General features: G+C 37.0%; 1 protein-coding gene across 1 annotated transcript in view; it reads right to left on the reverse strand.

Moving 5' to 3' along the window:
• Positions 1 to 950: 950 nt before the first annotated feature.
• Positions 951 to 15,986, reverse strand: part of rnf19b (ring finger protein 19B) — a 44,213-nt gene continuing 29,177 nt past the window's right edge. Inside the window, exons 3-10 of the mRNA XM_088090867.1 lie at positions 13,867 to 14,066; positions 10,632 to 10,776; positions 10,365 to 10,527; positions 6,742 to 6,856; positions 6,066 to 6,206; positions 5,781 to 5,970; positions 5,516 to 5,650; positions 951 to 4,594 (exon numbers count right to left, since the gene is read on the reverse strand). Coding sequence (XP_087946993.1) covers positions 4,156 to 4,594; positions 5,516 to 5,650; positions 5,781 to 5,970; positions 6,066 to 6,206; positions 6,742 to 6,856; positions 10,365 to 10,527; positions 10,632 to 10,776; positions 13,867 to 14,066 — 1,528 coding nt within the window. The 3' untranslated portion in view covers positions 951 to 4,155. The remainder of the gene's footprint in view (positions 4,595 to 5,515; positions 5,651 to 5,780; positions 5,971 to 6,065; positions 6,207 to 6,741; positions 6,857 to 10,364; positions 10,528 to 10,631; positions 10,777 to 13,866; positions 14,067 to 15,986) is intronic.

Consider the following 15,986-nt stretch of genomic DNA (forward strand, 5'->3'; position numbering starts at 1 on the left):
TACATTTGATGCCATAAATGTTTTTTCAGTGATATTGATTAGAATTTGATATTTTTAAGGTATTGCATCAAAGTTAATAATCATCATCATCATCATCATCATCATCATCATCATTTTTCTTCTTCTTCTTCTTCTTCTTCTTCTTCTTATTATTATTATTATTATTATTATTATTATTATTTCAATTATTATTATTAGTTTCTTCCAGCTTGTTTTCAACAGGACTGTTTGCCTTTCCGTTGCCTCTATGCATCCCACTTCTGCTTTGTTTTGTTTGTCAAAGCACTTTGTAAACTCTGTTTTTAAAGGTGCTATATGGATAGTTATTATTAGAATTATTATTATTAAAATCAAAATGTTTCTTTTAATTTATCTTTTTAATCCATCTTGATCCTGCTCAATATTATTATTATTATTATTATTACTGTTATTAGTAGTAGTGCTAGTAGTAGTGGTAGTAGTCGTATTGATAAATTAATGTCCCTAATTATAATTTCTTCATGTAGCCTATTCTGTGGAAAATATGTTTTATTTTATTTGTTGATAGTGTTTTTATACAAACAATTTAAATCTGTGAAGCATCTTAAACTGACAAAAATAAAGTGACATAAATGAAACTCTTAACCTCAGCTGTACTTAAAGAGGGTTTTTCAATAACTACATGCAACTTTGACTCACATTTTCAAAAAAAAACAAAACACTATGTTTTAATTTTGAAATAAACTGTGTTGAAAGGCAGCAAAAGCAACTCAAATGAAATTTCCAAAGTTCTTCTGGATTTTTAAATTTTTTTTTCACATTTTGCACATTTTCAGATTCTAATGATTTTATGGCTGCTGAAAGACGGCAATATTTTATGAATGATTTAGATTTTTCTGCATCTTTAAAAACAGTCTGTAAGAGTTTAAATGTTTTTTTCTCCTACAGCAGAATTGAAAACAAATCGGTGCTTTGGTGCAACATCAGATTGTGTTTATTTATTTTTTCCCCAAAGGTCCACAAGTTGTCTTTCACAGTCCTGCATGTCCGACCCCACACAGCGCGGGGCTTCAACAGTGACAGGAAATACACAAACAATATAATAACACTTAAATATTGCTATCTATATACTCTAAAACCTTTTTTAAACAGGATCACCTGTGTTCTTAATGGGACTTTTCACCATTAACACTCACTCAGACTTTCAGGAAGTTTTGGGTTTCCGTCCATTGTACATTCATGTGTTTTCTCACAGGCAGGCAGAAACAAGTGATAAGTGCAGACCAAACAAAGCACTGCCAAGTTATATAAGCAGCTAAATCCATAAAGCTACTCTGAGATGAAAAAGGTTCCCACATGGAAAACCTTTTAGGAAACCTTTTTTTGAAACAGAAGCACAGAGGTGATACAAAGCTAAGAAACAATTCAGGCGAGTGAGTATGATTTAGAAGAGCTTATCGGCATCGATATTTGAAGTGTTTGGCTCCAAAAAATAAACTGATAAAGATGATAAACTAATAGAATAAAGCATTAAAAAATGAAATTACAGTTCTTGGATCACTGATAAAAACATGTTATATTCCTTTTTACGTAAAAAAAAAAAAAACAAACAAAAAAAAACACTGAATAATAAACTTAAAAAGCATTTATTTAGTGGTTATATGATGTTTTGGAGCCAAACTCTTCTTAAGTTACATCCAACATAAAAGGCCTTCTGGTAGGTGATTTATTTTGGTTGTACCACAGACTGTACGCAACTGAAGTCACTCATAGTCAAAGATGATGAACAGCAAAAAAAAAGATAATTTAGATAAATTCAGATAAAGTGCACAAGTGCTCATTCAAAAAAAGACAAAGTGGGACAAATACATTCATCAGGAGTTCATTCAGTCACACACTCACAGCGCTCAAGTGGGTCAAAGTTAATACTAAACCAAAACCAGTCCTGTCGGTGCGTGCGCTGTGCTGGTCAGCGTGTTTCGATAAGGCAGCCAAATGTCAAACACTGATCCAGTCACGCACGCACGCACGCACGCACGCACGCACGCACGCACGCGACGCACGCGCACGCACGCACGCACACCAGAACGAAACGGCGAGAGAGTTCTGACAGCGAGCGGCCGAGATCTGAGGGTAAAAGCAGAGTTCCTGCAGTTTAAGGCAAGTTAGATTTAAGACTTTTAAGACTTTTTTAAATGCTACTCGGGATTAAGATTAAGACCACTTTTCTAATAACAAAAATTGAAGATTTAAAATTTTTTTTTTCCAATTTAATTTTCCCATATGTTTTTTCATAACGTAAAACATAATTTTCTTGTCCAGTGCATAAATAAAGATTATCTACATCAAATGTTGAAAAAACACCCCTTTATAAAAATGAACAAATAAAAGATAGTGAATATTATATTATCATAAAAGTTTGCATTTGGTTTGCTGACAGAAGTGGTTAATATCTGGCATCTGGACAGATTTCTTGGCGATTTTGTTTCTCACTCTGCATGTGAGATTCAGTGTTTGGACTCCCATCGTGATGAGTTTAAGATGAAGAATTTATCAAATTACTTAACAAAAAAAAAGATGTTACTCTACAATGCAATATAAGAAAAAAAAACGATTCATAAAATCCTACACTCTGTGTCTGAGCAATTTAATGACTTCCAAAAAATTAATTTAAGTCAATATAATGACAATTAAGGCATTTTTTTTAAATTAATGAACTCAATGCCTTTTAAGACTTTTTAAGGATCAGCGGGAACCCTGTGATATTTAGTCAGAGCTTCATATCTATTAAAAATATATTTAAATGATTAAAATGAAAATAACCAATGTTGGAACTGTATGTTTTTGTCACATTTGCATAAAAAATCATTAAAATACTTGCCTTTCTTTTTTGACTGGCTCATTGATTATTCAACTAATAGTTTTAGTTGTACTTGTATAAACTGTTGGGTAGCTTAATTACTGAGAACATGTTATTTTAGAAGCTCTTTGTTGTTTTGTGCGCAAAAATATAAATTTTAAGGTAACTAAAGTTGTCAAATAAATGTAGTGAAATAAAAAGTTCAATATTTCCCTCTGAGATGTAGTGGAGTAAAAGTAGAAAGTAGCATGCAGTTTCTACAAAACTGTTTCAAGTATTTTCAGAACAAAACAGTTATATATTTTGTCAGAAATGTTTGAAAACAATCAGGACTTTTGCATTTTTGAGATAAATTATTGTTATATTACAAATTCTATTTTCATTTTTGTTGTAAATGAACATCAGTTCCAACTATCAGTTATCAGTCTCATTAAGTGCTAATTATTGGTATTGGCCCTGAAAAACCATTATCGATCGACCTCTAGTGTCTTCAGCGGTCACAGACTTCACTAGATTCAGATAAAATGACCTCTCTCTTCGCCGCAGTGTCTCCTGACTTCACCGCATCACTGTCAGAACTCAATCGCTTATTTCTGTAACTCTAAACTCGTATTTTTTTGTCTACATCTCCTCCTCCTCCTCTGTGCAGGGAAAGTGAGATTCAAGTGCAGCTTCATCCTCCAAAGTAAACGTTCACTTTCACCAGTGTAACAGAGACTCGCCGTCTTTTGAACCCGTTCACACGAGGCACGGCTCATGCAGACTCATGCGCGCGGCAAATAATTTCAAGGTCGTCTGAATATAAATAGAGGAAAAGAAGAAAATAAAGCCACGATAGTCGAAGTCCACATTCATTCACACAGTTAGAAACATCCCCTTCCTTCTCTGCAAACATCCGTCGTCCAAACTTCTCCTTCTCTGCTGTGCTCGGTGACATTTCACCTTATTTCATAATTTCATCATTGCAATATTTCTTGTGGAAAATTTGTACCTCTTTTTTTCTTTTTTAATTTTTTTTTTGCTTAAGTAGCCAAGGCATTTTGCACCAAGGAGTAAACATAAATCATCTTATAAATCTCAGAGGTAGAGCCCTGACAATGTTCTCAGTGAGGAGATTGACAGGTAGATAGATAAGACAGACAGACAGACAAAAGTAAACAAACGCTGTCTGTGTTTAAGACGGTGTCTGTGAGTCGCAAAAGCAGCAAACGAGAAATGACGAGAAAAGCTATGAAGTAAAGGAGAGCTCAGGTGGGACTGTTTGGGTGGATTGGTTAGTTGTTGTTTTTTGTGCAATCCTGGGAGCGGCTGTCCTCTCAGACGTAGAGGATGACGTTGCTGTCTGCGGGACAGTGAAGGCCTTCAGAGGGGTTCAGGGCTCGGCATGAAGGGGGCTGCTGGCCGGCCGCGAGGTGACAGCTTTTCGGGTGAGGTGAGTCACAGTCGTCTGACGTCAGCTCGGCGATGTCGTCCGATTGAGTGTCCGACATCTCCAGGTCGCTGCGGATGCTCTCCGGTTGAGCCAGGGTGACGTCTCGGAGCCCCTCCCTGATTGACACGCCCGGTGAGAGTCCCAGCACCGACCCGGAGAGAGCCCCGCCCCTCCTGGAGCTGCAGTCCTGAGGCTCCTCCACACCTGAGACGGTTGCCATGGCAGCAGAGCCCGGGGGCGGGGTAAGGTCCTCTTCGCTGGTCAGGCAGAGATGGCTGGGTTTGGTCTCGATGTCCACCTGGATCTCCAGGTTGGTGCACTCCCTGCAGAGACACAAGACAGTCTCAGTGTCACGCTTCTGAGGACTATTTATACCAAAAGTGCAATTTTTCACAAGTGCAATTACCTCCTTGTGCAATTGGTGTACATATTTACTTATATATATGCATACATATATTTATTTATTTTAAAAAAATGTTTCTAGACCGTTTTTGTTTGCACATTGTAATTTTATTTTATTTTATGTTACAGTTTATGTCAACTATAAGTGTTTGTTTTTGCCACTAACAGGCGTAGATTATTATTTTAAGTGCCCGGCAACATTATGGAAAGGACCCTAAAGAGACAGACCTTTCTCTTAAAGGTCCTTTTTGTTTTACCAGAAACAGCCCTGACATTGCCATCATCAAACCCACCACACTCCATTTAAGTAAACAATGATTTAATGTGTATAGAGCCAGCATATTTTCACATTTAACTGGGGTAATTAAGTTATTATTGGAACCAAACCAGAGTTGGTCACTGTTGAAACAAAGGAAAGGGAAAGGAGAACTAAAGACGCTTTTGTGAGTTTTATTTTGCTTCTCTTGACTTTGAATAAAGTGTTTTTGACCCTGATAAAATCATAGTTTATTTAAATGGAGTCTGGTGGGCTTGGAAATAGCAATTTCAGGTGTATTTCTGATTACACAAAAAAGATCTTAGTCTTTAACAAAAAGGTCTATCTCTGTAGGAATCCTTTCCATAAATTGTTAAATACTTATAAATAATCTGAGCCTGTCAGTTGCAAAAACAGCCACTCTAGTGGATGTAAATGGACGTTGTTAATTTTTCCTGCAGGGATTACATTGCAGCTTGTTTCACCACCATCTCGCTCGATACATTACAAACAAACATACATCCTTATCACATCACAAGAAGCAGAGAGGGATTTAAGAAACCACAGAGGAAGACAGAAGTGTCACCTGTCAGGTAGTGTGTAGGACGAGATGATGGATCCGGCCATTCCTCGGGTGCTGGCACAGTCGCTTCCTGCTCCCAGGCTGCCTGTCTCCCTCTGGGCTGATTCTTTAGCCAGCTCCCCCGCCTGCACCTCCAGCCTGCAGGACAATAAGCAATCATATTAATCTATAACACTGTTATGAATAACTTTCTGCTTTATTAAAATAGAAATCTTGAGCTACTCTTGAAGTCAAACTTGGCTCAGATATCGTCATCTCTTCTCCTCACCTGCTGTATTTGCCAGTGCGGCTTCCCAGAGCTCCACCTGCCAGGGTGTTAAAGTGTGGTGTGTCACCCAGAGTCCCCGGGGCCACAGAGAGACCCTCGCTGGGAGAGGTGGTGCTCAGACCGCTGACCGCTCCGTCCAGACTGCTCTCGCCGAGGCTCGGGGACTTGAGGGCTCGCCACGCATCCGCCACTGCAGAATCACGCAGAGAATATTTTGTAAATTTTAAGATCTGTTGAATGACATCCAGCTCGTCCTCCTGCAGGACATCAGTCCGGTGTCCTCACCTGTGATTGGACCATCGTCTTCGTCAAAGTCGATGCGTACGCCTCGTCCCTTCCCCCTGCTGACACCGCAGCCTCCTCCTCGACACAGAGAGATGGGCACCACACCGTACACGTAGGCCAACATGATGGGCACACCGATACCTGAGAAAGACAAACGCATGTTTTAATCGAATGATAAAATATATAATGATTTATAGATATGAGACATAATTTTTCAACCAATCTGAATGTGATTTTCAAATGCTAATATTTTTTGAGCTTCAGGGAGAACATTGAAGAAAAAGTTTTGTCAGTTTCAGTTTGAATTTCTGCTCTGTCTACCTGTGAACTTATACATGAACAACATAAATAAACTACAATAATTAAGTAACAAATAAAGCAATAAGGAGAAAAAGAGAGACAAAAAGCAGCAGATGAAAGATAACTGCAAGAGAGTTAGAATAATGATAATTTAAAGAAACAATTTTGAGACTAAATATTTTTAAAAAATCATTTCCTTCATTTGAGAAACAATATTTAAGTCTGCACTTCTAACACATTTTTGTATAAAAAGTATAAATCCCCAAAAAACAGTTCATTTTTATTATGTAATTAAGTTCTTCCCTTACGTATCTGGACAGTGATACATTTGTTTTCAAGGTGCATAATAGATAACAGCTGTTGTCAGGTTTCTTACCGACGCTGACGGCTGCGATGACAGGGGCGGTGATGATCGACAGGGCCACGCCGCCTGTGATGGCCAGGTTCCTCCGGTGACGAGACGTCTTCTTCAGCTCGTAGTGGGCGTGGATCTGTAGCACAAAGAAACAGAGAGACAGAGGTCAACACACCTGTCAGATACCTCAGAGCAGGTCAGAGAGAAAACCGAGCAGCGGTGGAGGTTAAAGGCTGGACGTTTGTTGACTTTAAAATGACCAGAACATAAACAGAGAAATCGTCCATGTGTCACTGTTAGATGAGTCACTTCTGCACTCCATGTTAATAAACACACAGTCATGCTGAGTTAATGTAAATAATTATTAACGGAGTGCATTTTTTAACTGCAGTGTCTCCCCTTAAAATGCTCAGTTTATAAGAATCATCCTTCAAATACCCTGGTTTTATAATGCAAAATCTTCATAATGCAAACTGTCAGTCTGAGACCTTCTTCAAGGCATAAACACGCAGCAAGAGGTAACTATTGCAGTGGTTAAAACACTACTTTTAAAATGGTATCTTTGCGTAAACCAATACTTCAACAACATTTAAGAATGTCTTCTTTTAATAAAAAGTCAAACTTGCACTTGAACAATATATTAACTCTTCACAGTAAAAAGTATTCTTGTATGTTTTTGTACCCAACTCTACCACAGACTCTAATACTGGTCAGCAGTGATGGTTTCTCACAATTACAATCTATTACAGTTGAGCCAAATACTCAAATACGCAAATAATGTACTTTAAGAGTATCATCCGAGTAAAATGTGTCAATATTCTCCAGATGAAGGAAAAACCTCGTTTTGAGTAGCTGTTTTAAATCTCTTAATCTTGTGATCAAAACTGATCTGAAGCTCAATCCTGAGATTGTTCTTTAAAAAGTTAATAATAATAAATGTAGCAAATTCCAATCAAACCACAACCATTTCAAAATTAAAAAGCTTCCTCTGGTAAGGACAAATAGTCACTTAACAAACAGTAACCACAGGTTTCCACACACTGGGGAAAAATAGTTTTCATAGTAAAAATGTTGTGATATTACAAAAAGCTTCCCCTGCAGGGATTCACTCTGAATCGTTTACGCACAGACGTATTTCCTTTAAACAGCCTTCAAAGCTTCTTCTTAAGAAACTCAATCTGGGTCACAACTTATCATACTGAAACAAGTCTGCGTCACGTCTGTCACTGAGGAACTTCCTGAAAAGATTCAGTCTGTAATTCTCTGATTAAGACGACCAAAGCTCCTCAGCAGGTTTGGACTAACAGAGCGTGTGGGTGAGCGGCTGTGTCTCAGCTGCAGTACATCTAACCTGCTCACCACGGCCAACTCAGCACACACTGTGCCAAATCTACAGAGGACTTTTGTATTAATATGCAGTTCCACTTTTCTCCACAGGAGAGCGCTGCAGTATCTTTAGGTGCAGCCAAATGTCCAATGTCTTGATTTCTCTCAAAAACATGCAGAGAGAAGAGGAATTGACCCCAAATTTGCATGAAATAATGGGAAAGTGCATGAAAATTACCAGAAAATTTGTATAAATAAAAAAAAATAAATTGGGGAAAAAAAAGTTTAAAATTAGGATAATTTTGCGACATAATTTTGATATAATTATAAATATAGTTTTCCTCTTGCTTTTTCTTTTTTTCCCTTGTAATTTTTCCCTACCTTATAAGAAAGATGAAAACATTTCTAAATCTTCTAATCTCTTACCAAGTTGCTCATTGACTTTTCCCCAGGTTTTTTGAAAGAAATCAAAACAATTTGTCCTGGTTTCAAAGGTGTCTGACAGCAGCAGGTTTTAAAGGGTTAAAAGACCACTGTCCTTTTGTGTCTCTAATAATACAACAGCACAACCCACTGAAAAGACAAAAACTAAAGCAGCATAATATCACATTTATGGTGACAAACAATGAATTTCAGCACATCTGCATGTTTTAGAAAGCCCTGGTTATGACTTTTGAAGACCTTTATTTCTACATTCATATATTTAATTAATACATTATACATTATAGTAATACATTATTATTACTAATAATTATATTATATTGTAATATTATTACAATAATTGGTTTAAGATGTATTATTATGTTTTTTGTCTAAAGTATGTATTTTTAATGTATATTTTATATATGTTAATTATGATTATATAATAATGATAATATATGTGAAATATTGTGAAGTAGAAGTATAAAGTAACATAAAATTGAAGTACAAGTACCTAAAAATTACTTAAGTAAATGTACTTTGTTACTTTCTACCACTGAAAAGATCTGTAAGTGTCTCTGTCTTATTTTATAGGAATTTCAATATTAAACTCAAAGTAAAGCTTAGAAAACCTGTGACCTTTTTTCCAAAACATCAGTCAGCATCGGGTTCTTATTTTGAAGCTCTGAAGTCCGTCTTGTGATGTGAATGTGAATGGAAACCTTTTTGTCGGTCTCAGGAACTGAGAGTGCCTTCTGTTATTTCTAGGAAACGTTTAACATTGTGTCAAAAACGAGGGCAGCATGCTGAAACTCAGACAAAAAGGGTTTTCGTTCTGCAATGTCGTAAATTCCAGATAATGACCGGAGGAGGAGGAGGGTTGTGAAAGAGTGAATGTGGCAGAGCTGTAAAACTATTTGTGTGTTGCCACAACTCGGAGGTTTTCCACTTCTGGTTTCTGCAGCTGAAGACAAACATTTAGTGAACTGACCATAAAGATTAAAAAGATTTTGCTTGAAGATGTGTACCTTAAACATGGTTTATGTGTACTTTTTGAATAAATCTGTATCAAACGCTCACTAAAAACTCACTTTACAGCTGAGTTTAATAGAAAATACCACAAAACAGAAAAAATGCCTCAGTCAGTTATGTAAAAAAAAAATAAAAAATTAGGAATCTAAACAACAAACTAGTTCTAGTTCTCCATTAATCTATTACTTGCCTATAAAATGGCGAAAAATGTCAATCAGTGATTCCACAAGCCCCAAATGTCCTGTTAAACTCAAAGAAGTGAAGGTGAAAAAAAGCTGTGGAGTTCGCTTTTCATGCTTTTATTTATATTTCATTTTATTACTTTTTCCAGTTTTTTTGTTTTTATTGGTGCTATTTTCAGGTAATTTTCTTGCAGATTTTTAAAAAATTTCTTGCAGATTTTAAAAAAATTTCTTGCTACTTTTTGTGCCATTTCTTGTTCAGTTACACATTGCCCTTTCCAATGTTTTTGTGATAAATCAAACCAATTTTCTAAGGTTTTTAAAGAGTTAATTGCTGAGTTGTTAAAGGGATCTTTTCACTTATTTGGTCATTCTCTTTTTTTTTACAGAGTTAGATGACAAGCTTGATACCACAGTTTCTACAGTAAAAGCGGAGGAATTCACTTTGGCTCAAAAGGTAGGAAACCTACAACTCCCAGAATGCACTGCACTGCACTGGACCAATAAATGCTCTCGCTGATGGGTGACGTAATGCAAGCTAGTTGCAAACTAGTCTAAAATATGTTTCTGAAATCATTTTAGGCAAGGAATATGCAACACAGAAACAGAATCTTGATTGATATTTAATCTGCGCTGCTTCGTTTTACTTTTTGATCAGAGTTTGTGGCTCTGTGGGTTTCTCACCTTGCGGCCGACGTATACGGGGATGCCGATGACCATGGCGGGAACAGCGATGCCTGCGATTAGGGTGATGCCGACTGGAGCTCCGATCAGGGTCCCCAGCTGCCACAAAATCTTCTTCTTCCTGCTCCAAGGCTTCTTCCCCCAGAACGTGCAGCCAGATGGACTGATGGAGGGAAACACAGCGAGGAGAAAACAGTTTACAGCCCCGAAAATCTGAAAAAGTCAACATGGAGCTGATAAAAGAGGTGAAAGAGGAGATTGAAGTACCTGAGGTAGTGCAAGTCGGAGATCTCCTTCATGCAGAGCCAGCAGAACTCACAGCCGCAGACGGCGCAGGTCATGTGATTGCAGCTCCCATCGTTCATCTTGATGATGTAGGCACCGCAGCGAGGGCAGGGCTTGATGTCATCAGCTGGGGACAGAAGGACGTTTAGTGACATAGCTCAAATTGAGACATTTCTTTCATTTGACCCTTTAAAACCTGTATCGACATCAGTTTTCTGGTGCTACGTTCAGACGCCTTTTACGAGCTGTCTGACCCTTTGAAACCCGAGCAAACTGTTTTTTCTGTAAAACATGGTGAAAAAAGGCAATGACCAACTTGGCAAAAAATGTCCCACAAATTGCGAGAAATTAGTTAAAGATGACAAGAAAATGACCTAAAGAATTGTTTTAAAACTGAGGTGAGGATTACTAAAAAATGCCAAAAAATATTTATAAAATTAAAATTATGTAACAGAAAAATATCATAAAATATATTAAATAAATACATATATTGTATGTTATATGTTTTAGATTTTCAGCGCTCGTTTTTAGGTAATCTGATGTTTGATTTTTTTACTCTATTTTATTTATTTATTTAATTTTGCTTATTTTAAGGAAATTTTCTTGTAACTTTTTAAAAATTCATTTCTTGCTAAGTTTTGTGCTATATGCTTGTTGCTTTCTTCCCATGTTTTCAAAGGAAATCAAGCCAATTTTTAAATTTTTTTTAAAGGGTTAATTAACTTTTTTGCATGAACCTAAAAAGTTGAGAAGTTAAAGGGATATTGCCACATATTCGGTCATTCTCTTTCTTGTTAAGGATTAAATAAGACAATCAATACCACAGTTTTTTGGGTTTTTTTGGTAAAAGCTGGAGCCAAAAGCTTAGCATAAAGACTAGAAACAAAGTAAAGTTTGCCAGATGCTAAGCAGAGATACAAAAAATGTGAATATATTGAGAAAAAATGCAAAATAAGAGTGAATTTGTGACTTTTACTTGTTTTTGGTCAGCGTGTTTACAAAAAGTGACCAACAGTCCTCCATTGTAAACCTTTAAATGCAAGAAAAACAAAATTCTACAAATGGTCCCATCTAGCTGTATTTTTCCTCCTTGCGTTGGCAACAAAATCAAAGCTTGTTAGAGTAATGGATCGGACAATTGCAGCAGTTTGTCCTCTAATGCATTTTAAGGGAAAGAAAGCAAGGAAGCCAAAAAAAAAAAAAAAAAAGCCAATTCACTGTGTGTTTGATGCTGGGAACGCTCTCTGCTCTTTAAAGGCCATTTTGGCATTTTAACTGAGAGACTCTGGCAGATCTGGATAAAATGGGCCAAATGTGTGTGTGTGTGTGTGTGTGTGTGTGTGTGTGTGTGTGTGTGTGTGTGTGTGTGTGTGTGTGTGTGTGTGCACGCGCGTTAAAGTGGTTGTTACTGTTTTTTTTCCTCCACTGACACACTGTCTCCTGTCTCTGTTTTAACTGCTTCTTTATCTTTCCATCAGATTTCCTCTTCTCTCCCTGTCTTTTTCTATCTGTATATCTCGCTGACAAATCATCAGGTACGATCAGATGAACAGACGGACAGGAATAAAGGGAGCGGCCTGGGTTTTTTTTTAATGAGTCACTTTCACTCTTCTGGATTGTCGTCAGTTCCTCTGAAGACTTGGCAGCGAGAGGCAGACTGGAAGTGGTGAATTTAGGAAAGACAGAGACCGATAGATTGACTGAGGACAGCTGGAGGGATTTAGTTAATAGATTTTTAATCAAAATTGGATTAAACACACACACACACACACACACACACACACACACACACACACACACACACACACACACACAAAGGATGCTTGCACACACAGGCATGGCTGTTTGTGTCATCAACATTTTGGAAAATAAGCAGTTTTGTTTGATGAGAAGACTGGTACCGCTCTCATGTCTGTGCCGTTAATATGAAGACGCTAAAGCCAAGACACAGTTATCTTGTCTTAGCATGAAGTGCGGAAACAGGTGGCCTGGCTCTGTGCAAAGGTAACAAAAACCAGATCCACAAAAGCAACAATATCTAACGTGTTTGCTGCTAAGAGAAGCCAACTCTCTCTTTGCTGTAGCCTTCAGAGGTGGAAGCATGAAGATCTTTTATACGCTCTTTCCACCCAGATTAACCCATATATGCATGTTTTATCAACGCAGGAAAACTTGCTAAAAGTAGGCGACAGGCTCCCTCGTTATTTGTTTTTTTTTTTCATTTTTTCATTTGAGCATAAAATCGGAAATTGTAAAAAAAAAATTGTCATTTTGATTTTTGAAATGAATATTGAAAAAAACAATTTTTTTTAATTTAAAAAATAATTTAAAAAATGTCCTGAAAACTATATTTATAATTTTTATAAATCTATATTTAATTTAATTAATTATGTTACAGACATATATACAGTATATAATTTAATTTTCAGCACTTTTGGGGTAGTTTTCCTCTTTGGTTGTTTTTTTTTTTACTTCTCTTTTTTCATTTCTTTTTTAGCTTATTTTCAGGTAATTCTTTACTCATTTTTTGCATATTTTTGGGCGATGTCTTGTTAAGTTGCTCATGGCCTTCTCCCCATGGTTCTGAAAGTAATCAGACACATTTGCTCAGGCTTCAAAGGGCAAATGGATGTATATTGACCGTGCAAACATACCCAGAGTAGTTACATTGCAGCCCGTTTTGCCTGAATACCAATTTCAAAAATTGTTCTTCCAATTAGTCACTTAGATACACAAAAATGAGCAATAGGGTCCAGGTTGAAAAAAGCAATAATTTACCCTTTAACTTAGTTTGGATCCTGAAATGTTGGGGTGACATTTTTAAATGTTGTTTGACAGGAAGCAGGGTGCTGCAGTCAGGAAACAATCAAGAGGAGAAACTGAGATATAAATAGTGTCTCATGCTCGGCTGAACGCTGCTCGCGGTGGGAAGCGCCGGGGAGTCGACACAACAGACGCGAGACGAGTTTGACTCACAACCTGACAGACTGACATGTGATAGAGACCGACAGAGACAGAGAGAGGCAGCGAGTTCTCAGAAGTGTGAAGAATATTTTCAGGTCGGAAATGCTGGCAGAGAAGATTTTATCTGTCTATTCACGTCACACAGAAACACACACACACACACACACACATCTAATGTGGTTACTTTTCAGTCACTCTCCAGAGAGGCTGAGAGGTGTGTGTGTGTGTGTGTGCGTGTTTTCCAGGTACTTACCGGGCCCCTGCTCCTGTGTGTAGCTGGGTGAGTGGTTGCTGTGGGTGTGCAGGGATTGAGCTCTCTGTTGGCGGGCCGAGTCGCAGGTCTGGTTCGGGTGCCAGGCCTGTTTGCAGTGGTAGCAGAACTCGGCGCCGCATCCCTCTCTGCGACACACCAGCCTGGGACAGCTGGCACAGCCCGAGGCGATGACGGCAAATCTGAAAGGAAGAGACGGACAGAGAGTGTTCATGAATGTGGAAATTGAAGAGGTCAAATTACGAAGTCCCAAAAAAGGCAACATTTTTTGATTATTATGAGGCACTAATTGGCAGTCCTTAGTGTATGAATCCTCTGAAATCTGAGCAAACTGACTGAATACTTTGCAGTGAGCAAGAAAGTGAAAAAATAAACAAAAAAAGCCACTAAAAATTAGGGGAGAAAAACAGAAATAATAATATATAATAATTATTTAGAAAATAATAAAAACAACTTCAGGAAATGACCTGGAAAAATGCTTAAAAAAATCTTCAAAGAAAAATTAATATAAAATAATTATCTATAACTAACTATAAATATAGGTTGTTTTTTAAAAAATATTTTTCCCTATCTTTTTTAAAACAAATTTTCCAAAGCTACAAATTTCTTGCAATTTGCACTACAGTTCTTGCCAACTTGCTCATTGCCTTTTTCCCCACATTTTCCAAAGAAAGCACATTCATTTGTTTATATTTCGAAGGTTTAAATACTTGCTAAGACATCTGAACGCAGCACAAGAAAAGTGATGTTGATCCATGTTTCAAAGGGTTAAAGTGTATTAACAATAACTTGTTAAACTGACACTGAATGAAAAGACTGACCATAAAATTCAAGTAAAATATATTCCAGTCAGATATTTATTTTTACTCAAAGGTGGGGATGTTGCAGGGGACACATACCTCTCAATATTTAGGACATGTACATTTGTCCCCCCTTTAAAACATGACAGAAGCAGAGGACATTCATTTTGACAAAATAAATGATATTTACACCATAAATTGATGCAGAAAAGACATGTTAGTGCACCAGAATGCAGGAAATTCAGTGTTTAATGCTGAAAATTTTCTGGTCAATGACTCCCAAACCCCCCATTTCATGTGTGTCCACCTAAATGTAAAAAAAAAAAAAAAATCTCCATTCTTGTTTTCAATCAAACCAGAACTGAACAGGTCATGGATTTCTGGCTGACGTTTGGCAGTTGGTTTAGGGAGTCCAGTATTTATAACAGCAGCATTTCTGGCCAAATTAAAATAATGTCAACGTCAGCAGACTCCCAATTCATCTGTTGAACCTTAACATGCAAATTTGCACCACTGACTGACTGCAAACTGGCCTGAAAACGATGTTATTTGACGTGATGGAGACTTTGAGACTCCAAAATGGTTGAAGCAAATTGACTTTGCTCTGCTCTGAGGATGAACTTCTCAAATGGAAATCAGCTTCTCTCTTCCCTCCAGAGGTGGACGGCGGACATGATTTCAGTCATGCAGATGGAAAGATGAAAAAACTTTTTAGTACCAACTCAATCAAAAACTTCTCTGCTATCTGGGATTCATTTTTTGGCTGTCCAGACGAGGACGGGTGAAGATGAGTTCCTCACCCAGTTTCTTATAGCTCTTGCTTAAGTTCTTATGCATTTTACTCTTAATACATATTCTATACAACTGCCAGCCTTTTATTATTATTGTATTTATTTTATTTTAATTTCTGTTTTATATTACATTTTGTGCATGATTTTCTTGTGCATATGTATTTTTTTTATTTTACATATTACTTGTAGGAAAAGATATTTTTACACAATCATATAGCATCCACATTATAACACTTTGTGCTTTTTTTCCCCCAAAACACAAACTCAAACAAAGGAAACCTGACAGGCTTTGTTGTCTAGAATAAAAAATCTTAAAAGCACGTGTGTCATGTATTTCAAAACTAGACAAACAAATAAATAAACAAAAACTTAAGTCACCAGAACATATCATAGGAAAAAAGCAGCATTACTGTTAAAATAATATTAAATGAAAAAAAAATTCAAATTATTTTTGTTTTTCCTAAAGTCAACAGGTCAGTACTTTTCCTACTATGAAAAGTCAAAATGTCTG

This window comes from Plectropomus leopardus, chromosome 17, assembly GCF_026936395.1.
Source record: "Plectropomus leopardus strain MGB_pleo_1.0 chromosome 17, ASM2693639v1, whole genome shotgun sequence".
Taxonomy (NCBI): Eukaryota; Metazoa; Chordata; class Actinopteri; order Perciformes; family Serranidae; genus Plectropomus; species Plectropomus leopardus.